The 8,221-nt window shown below is 31.3% G+C and overlaps 1 protein-coding gene across 1 annotated transcript; it reads right to left on the reverse strand.

Annotated features, from left to right (window-relative positions):
• Window positions 1-2,196: 2,196 nt before the first annotated feature.
• LOC120184332 lies at window positions 2,197-3,343 on the reverse strand. The gene has a single exon (XM_039188827.1). The coding sequence runs from the start codon at window positions 3,196-3,198 to the stop codon at window positions 2,362-2,364; it is 837 nt and encodes a 278-aa protein (XP_039044758.1). The 5' UTR covers window positions 3,199-3,343; the 3' UTR covers window positions 2,197-2,361.
• Between the last annotated feature and the right edge of the window lie 4,878 nt (window positions 3,344-8,221).

The raw sequence follows: 8,221 nt of genomic DNA on the forward strand, positions 1-8,221 counted from the left end.
GGAGGTTTTGAGTTCGAAAAATTATATCTGCATAATATATATACGCTGATAATAAGTAAAAATAACTTCTGAATAGATACTACTTTATAATCATCGGAATATTTTGATGATACAAATTTGGTGGGACATTTCTCAACCTTTTATCCATCAGTTTTGTTTTGAGGCTGAATGTCCCAACACCACACAGAGAACAAAACAAACAGAGAATGTCTGAACACAAGGCATTAATGCATATAATCCAGCCATAAGCCCATAAGGCAGTAGTACCGTGTGTTCTGTTTGATTCCTCAAGTTACATCCTCGTTCGGCATCATCACTTTGTTCTCTCAACTTGCATTCATCAGTAAAAAAATGAGTAGATGTTTGGGTAATTTTGGGGTTGGCATTTTCACTCTTTAACCTTGACTTTACCAACAATTAACCCCAGCTTGTCCCTTTCTGTAATAATTAAGAAAAAGCAGGCTTTCACCTAATAGCATTGACTTGTCATCAGCGGGCATTAATCACCTCAGGTTTCATTGTCGGTCCACGAGAGAGACATTTCAACCCCACGGTGAAAAACCTTGTTACCATTGTTTTCTCATGTGCGATTTAATGATATGCATCAAACCCCTTTTGGACAGTAAAATCTATGTTCCATTACATTGTCCACTGAATGGAGTATACGTGTTTGTACTTTTTTTGGGCTTACTTTCTTCATTTACCCTAATTTAACTAATTAAGAAGTTTGTTTTCTGAAAATATGTTGATGGGAGAACGGGTTGTGACAGTTTTTAACCGTTCATTCTTAGGCTTAATTATAGAATAAGTGCCTAAACTATATTGCTTTTCAAGAATAAGTGTCTAAACTATTTTTTGAACAATCTATGACTTCTAATGTTATAAATGTTACCACTTTAGGTGTCCGGACCGTAACTGTCTTTACTTTTCTCTATTAAGTGACATGTATCACATTCTGATAATTTTAAAATTCATTTATTCTAAAAAATAAAAATATTATTATATTTATATAAAAAAGAACCCTAATTTCTCTTAAGTTAAAAAAACCCTCGAATTCCTAAAAACCCCTAACCCTAACTCACCACTACTATAATTTTCAGCCACGACCAGTACCGTCAACATACTCCCTGTCATCCTCCTCGTCATACATTGTCTTCGTTGACCATTGGAATCACGTGGTATCACGATTTTCATCCTAGATTTCGTGGGGTACAATACGTCGATTGGTCGTCGAACGATCGCGATTTCATAGAGGTATTGATCGTTGGGGGAGGTGAGGTCAGGTAGAGCTTCCTCGACGGCAAAGGATGACGGTTAACGTGGCTTAGGGATTGAAATGAAGGTTTTCAAAGTTTCGGGGATATTTTCAAAAAATAAAATAAATATAATTTAGTTTTTTGATTTTAAATAAATTTTTTAAAATTACCATAATTTGGAACATGTCACTTAACAGAGAAATTAACGATATTTACGGTCCGAACACATAAAATGATAACATTTGTAACGTTGGGCACCAGGATCATTTAAAAAATAATGTAGACACCTATCCATGAAAAATGTTATAGTTTGAGCACTTATTTTATAATTAAGCCTTTTTTTAATTTGGACATAAAATTACGATGATGGTTCTGTAAATTAGGTAGAAAGTAAATATTATGGCATGTTTTCCTCAAAAGAACATGTTACCGTGGCCCATGCAATGTTTTACCAAAATTGTGCTGGTGTCCAAATGGAAAGATAGTCCTTATCTCAACTGGATTTCACAAGAAATGGACAAAATCATCCCTAGTAGAGCAACGCTTTGCCAAAAAAAAATTAGGCAACTTTGGGATCCTACCTTCATCCAAGACAACAAAAAAGGATTAAATGGTATTTTAACTTTTTTAAGTTATATTATCTCACGCCAGATTTAGGGACCAAACCCGAAGTAATCAAAAGGGGAGCACCGAATAAAATAAAAAAGATTCAGGGATTATTAAGTGTATTATTTCAGTATAATTAAAATATTATATAATTTACCACCCAACTCTATCTTCTATTCAAACTGGCCCTCCACTCTGCCAAACTATCTTACCAATCATATATGAACTAATTCCTAAGAAAAAAATGGATTAAATTAAAATTTGAAATTGTCATATCAATAATCAACTATTCACTCAATGCTCAAAATAGAAGCAATTTATAAACATTCTTTTTCCTACCATGAAAACGACAGCTCGACGGAAAGTACATTAATGCGAAGGACCACCGCCGACCTCCCCCTATATTCCGGCACCGATGTATCCTTCTACGACCCACAAAAAATATAATGATAAAAATTTCCTCATTTTCAAGGTCTCGAATTTCGAAAAAGAAATAAATTTACACATTTGGATTCCAAAGACCCCATAAACGAGAATTGAATAGCCCTAACACGTCCGGTAAAACCTTCCGAGCCAGACCCTTGTGGTTGCTCGTCGCCGCCGTTGTCACCGTCGCCTCAGATGTTCCCATCGTCTGTACGTCTTCATCGGAAACTGCTAAAGGAAACACTTCAGTCACCTCCGCCTTTTCAGCTGCCTCTTCTTTAACTTCTTTATCATCCGTTGAGGCAGCAAAAACCGGTGCGTCCTTGTTGAGAAGCTCCAAGCCAGGAGCTTCGTGGTCGGGTTGACCAGGTGGTTCGACGACCGAAACATCGGCGACCCGAGTGGCCATTTTGCCGTTGCCGTCCTTTCTCTTGAGACGCGCGCTTTTCTTCGAAGGCTTCTTGGTCTCCCCGTGGGTTAAATTATCTTCGAAAGCTTCAATAACTTGATGAATACGCTCACGGTTGGGGGATGAGTCCCAGCGAAACCAATAAATCGTGTAGCAGTCAAAGCAATCGCAATCGAAAATGGGTGGCTTATGGGCGGAACCGCCACCCTTTGAGCCCATCTTCTCCGCGTCCGGTGGTGCCTTCTTGGAAGTTTTTTTCTTGGAAGAAAAATCTTGGCTCATCAAAGACGCGGCGGCGGTAGTTGTGGTGGTGGTTTTGAGGGACCTGGTTATCATATAGGCCAAAACTTCCCTGTCCTCAAGAGAAAGGACCGAAGCTATAGCTAAAATGGCGGCCGGAAGAAGCTTCAAAACGGAAAGATAGTCTTCGCAAGAAGATGATGATGAAAAATAAGAAGAAGAAGGAGATGGGTATACCTTACCTATGTTTTTGAGCTTCATGGTGGCTAGTGGGGTTTGCAGAGAAGAAGATGAAGTGGTACCGGTGTTTTTGAGAAAAAAAAATAAAAGCAAAAAAAGATCAAATTTTTGGGGGTTCGAAATCTGATAGTATTTGTTTACGAGACGAGGAAGGGATAGTAAAGGGAGGTGACGGGTCTCTGTTTTTCTCACAGGTTAAATAATTACACTTTCTGTTTCACGCCACTTTGTTTGGCGCGTGCACTTCACATGATTATCTTAAAAATAAAATATTATACTTTTTATTACATTTTCGATTCAATTATTTCTTATCGTTTTTAACCTTAAATTAGATGATTGAATTATAGAATATAGAATATCCCATAAATTTAAGAAAAAGATGAAAAAAATTAATTACCAATTGACAACACTTTAAAAAGTTAATAATTATGAAGTTAATTGAATTTTAAATATTATAATGATTACAATAATTTAGATTTTATAAATTTAGATTAGTTTAAATATATTTGTATTGCGGATAGTTTTATCACATTATTCGCTTTTAATTTATAATTTATCGGTGATTTTTTAATACTTTGATTAGATATATTAGTATTTATCTTTTTGTTTGTGTTGATTTAGTTAGATTTTTTTAAACTTTTTTCATGTATAATTTTTGTATGATTTTAAGTTGTTAGTTTTTTTGTGTTAACGATTATAAAAAACACCCTTATTATATGCTTAATTTATAATTATAATTGCATGGACCAAATAGCTTATGTAATAAAGTAATTGTTGTTATTCTTTGATAACTTGAGTTCAAGCACCCTAGATGCTAGATGTGTGAGTATTTAATGTAAAATTATTGATGTTTATCTGCAAACATATATTGTTTTGTACATATCCCAAATTAATAAAAAATTTATAGTTATAATTTAAATATTTAATATTTTTAATAAAAATTATATTTTATAAAAATAATTTATGAATTAAAAATCATATTAATTTATGTATTATATAAGACAATTATGGGATGTATTTGTCATTTTTCACCATTGGAGGGTCCAATTAAATGTAAAAAATCGTTAGTGATTTAATTTATTTTACTAATAAATCTTTTTTTTATATCTATATGAACCAAAAAGTATTGGTTATCTCCAAATCAAACCTAGAAGGGGAATGAAACTTTTTACCTAATAATATTCATTAACATAAATTAGTTGATTTTATTTCCATATGTAATGGGGTAAGAGGGATGTAGGATAGTAGGCTGTCCCCAACGCCAGGTTGAGAGTAATTTCCGTAGGAGACATCCAAATTATAAAATGACCATCCAGCTCAGTTGGTAGAATACAAGATTCTTAATCTTGGGGTCGTGAGATCGAGTCTCACGGAAAGATTTGAGACATCTAATCCAACATATCATTTGAATAAAAATATCAACTTGTATTCAATTTTCTCTCTTTCTCTCTCTTCCTGAATAAAAGCGTTATTTATTTTAAGGTTTTTTTTTTCATATAAGAACTTAAAAAGTTATAAAGTACGACACTTTTAATATACAATTAAAAAAATATTATCATTTTTTATTATTTAAATATTAAATTCGGTAAAAAATTATCTGAAATATTATTATTTTCATTTAAAGCATCAATGTTTTTTAACGTTTTCGATAAAATGTCCAACAATAACAAAATTGGTAGAAAAAATAACAAAACCGAACGTCCAATAATAATAAAACCGGTAGAAATAATAATGTCTTCGATATTTTTTTTATCAATTTTATTATTTAAATAATAACAAAACCGATAATACATTTTTTTAATTATATATTAATATTGTCGCACGTAATTCTTTTCTACTAATCCTATCCAACAATTACTGAATGAATATTATTAGGTACACTCGTAATAAGTTTTTAAACATTAATCAGAGTTGTAAAACTGTCACGTGTATTTAAATTATAATTAAATTAATATGAAAAAACAATAATAACATCTTATGTTTTTTAAAAGATAAAATAGGACAATTCCTATTATTTAATTAAATATTTTAATATCAGAATATAATAATAAATTTTAAAAAATACATAAAACATTTAAATGATATTTATGGATTTGGAAAACTTTATAGTGCACGACGAGCAGAGATGAACACTACTAACAACGAGACCATTAATTTAATTTATAAGAATTTAAATTCTAAATGGCTCAATGAATAATTGTAAATTAGTTAAAATTTTAAATTATTTAAAATAAAGGGTACGACGAGCATGGATGAACACTACTAACAACGAGACCATTAATTTAATTTATAAGAATTTAAATTCTAAATGGCTCAATGAATAATTGTAAATTAGTTAAAATTTTAAATTATTTAAAATAAAGGGTAAAATATATTAGTGACACCTAATTATTATCCTTTTTCATTTTGACTAATATTTTTGAAATTTTGTCAATCATGTCACTCAACTATTTAAAGACATTCAATTAAGACACTTGCCGTTAATATTTAACGGATAAGTTGATGTGACAGTTAAAATATTTAGTATAATTACACATTTAGTCAATGTTACTTATATATTCTATCAATTTGGTTATAATTTTAATAAATTAAAATAAACTTAACCTTCAAATCTTTAATTGTAATTTTTTAAAAAAGTTACGACATATTCTATATTTATAACAAAACAATTTTTTACTAGAAATTTCATTTATGGTTCTCAGAAGCATCCCGTCAATGGTACTATAATCTCTTTTGATTTTAAGGAAAATATAGTTGATTAGTCCATACATATAAAGTTTGTTGGACAAAATTTTGTTCATACTACTATTTGTAAATTACATTCTACTAGAAAAAGGTGACACAATCTAACCTGTAAAATTAAGAATGTAACACCCCCAACCCGTATTCGACCCGGATACAAATCCGAACACATTGATTTTTCAAAACTTTGACTCTTTGAAAACTTGTTGAAAATTTAAATTTTTATTAATATTTTAGTGGTGAAACCCTTCAATTAAAGTAAATATTAAAAACTTAAACTTAAATAGGAAATAAATACTTAATAATTTACATAAATGAAATAAATAAGTTTACAAAAATCGATCAGAGCATATGCGATTTAAACATTTAATTACATGCTAACAAAATTCATTAAAACAAAATAACCTACTATTCAAATCGTTTCTGATCTGATCTTCAGTAGAGATATGCTGTCTTGACTTGTCCTAGTTTCACTCTTCCGACTTCTTTGAACCTACGTGTGAAACACTTACATACTAAGTCTTTGACTTAGTGAGGCATAAAGTGCAAAATAAAACATTAAAACATTTAATATTAAACTTAACTTTTATAAAAAAAATCATAGAATAAAGTAACCATAGTACATTTCACAAGACAAAATCATATATTATCATCAACTGTTCATTCATGTCATTTATTTTAATAGCCCATTGTACATCACTGAGAACTCAAGGTATGTGAATACATTGAGGTTGTGCACTGGGTTGCAGTCGAAACTGCCACATAGAATTGCACCGAAGTGCCGCGTAGAATATGCACCAAAGTACCATGTAAAAATGTCCCGAAGGACCACATAGAAATGTCCTGAAGGACCGCGTAGAAATGTCCCTAAGGAACGCGTAGAAATGTCCCTAAGGACCGCGTAGAAATGTCCTGAAGAACCACATAGAATTATCCCGAAGGACCGCGTAGAACCCTCGACTCTTAGCATGCTAATTATACCTTTAGCTTTCATATCACATACTTTTGGGTTTTACCATTTATACATTTCTCATAGCTTATATCACATATTCATATAATCACATAAATCAATAACACACAGTATGAAATATAAACAATGCATGTACACGTAACAACAAAAATCAAAACTATTCTTGTAGTCATGTAAACATGTAATCATATTATTCAATAAACTTTCAAAATATTATTTTATTCAAAATATTGGAAATAGACTCATCGTAAGTCTTCTTTCCATATAATAATATATTCTAGTAGTATGCACTCACCTTGCCTCACTTAATCAAAACAAAACCCTTATCACTCTTGGTTGATCTTATAATGTTGAATCGTTTGGAACCTGTCTTCGTTCAATATCTATACAAATAATACGATCGAGATGAATATTGAAGTTCATATTACTATTAATCATTCATCAATAACTTAAGCTAAACGAAAACCTTATTCAAAATTTCAATCTGAATAGTATCGGTACCCTAGGCCCAATATTGATACTTCCTTACTATGGTATTGATACTATACTTCAGTATCGATACCCTTTTTATATTCTAGAATTTGTCTCCCAAAAATGGTACTGATACTTGTCCATTAGTATTGATACCCTTAGTATCAATGCTACTCATTCAGTATCGATACTGCTCTACTGATTCATACCATTTCACCTTAAGATATCGATATTGTTCTTCCAGTACTGATACTCAAACCCATATTGCACCTATTTTTGCTTTGAAGTATCGGTGTTGTTCATCCAGTACTGATACCCTTGCCCAGAAATTACTTATTTCAACTCGAAAATTTACCAAAACTTACTTAAATCTCCCACTTTTAACTTATTTCAGGCCTTTAAACTCAACTACACTTATTAAAACCAACTTATATCAGTTTAACATTCTTTAACATCCAAAATCCTCCTAAATCCCTTGAAACTAAGAATCTTCCCAAATAATTAACATATCCCAAATTTATTTCCAACACCTTAAACTTCTTTTTCTAACTTATGAAAAGTCAATTATAGCTTCAAAATCCATTTACTGTTTATTTCTCATCAATTCTCTGAAAAACCCTTTTTACTAAATCTCCAATAACTTATCCATTTTTTAGTTTCTATTTCTCTTTAAACTTTCTCAAGTGTTGAGTTAATCGATTGACGGAATCGACCAAGAGGGGGGTGAATTGGCAATTAAAATTTTGTGGAAGCTTTTGCAGAAAATTGAAAGTAATTGCACAGTGATTTAGAGTGGTTCGACTTTATCAACCAAAGTCTACGTCCACTACCTTAGCTATCCACACTAAGGATTTTCCAACA

The sequence above is a fragment of the Hibiscus syriacus genome, unplaced genomic scaffold, assembly GCF_006381635.1.
Source record: "Hibiscus syriacus cultivar Baekdansim isolate YM2019G1 unplaced genomic scaffold, ASM638163v2 tig00112864_pilon, whole genome shotgun sequence".
Classification (NCBI taxonomy): domain Eukaryota; kingdom Viridiplantae; phylum Streptophyta; class Magnoliopsida; order Malvales; family Malvaceae; genus Hibiscus; species Hibiscus syriacus.

Excerpts from the sequence above, each read along its gene's own strand:
- LOC120184332 (XM_039188827.1), bottom strand. The coding sequence starts at position 3,198 with ATGAAGCTCAAAAACATAGGTAAGGTATACCCATCTCCTTCTTCTTCT.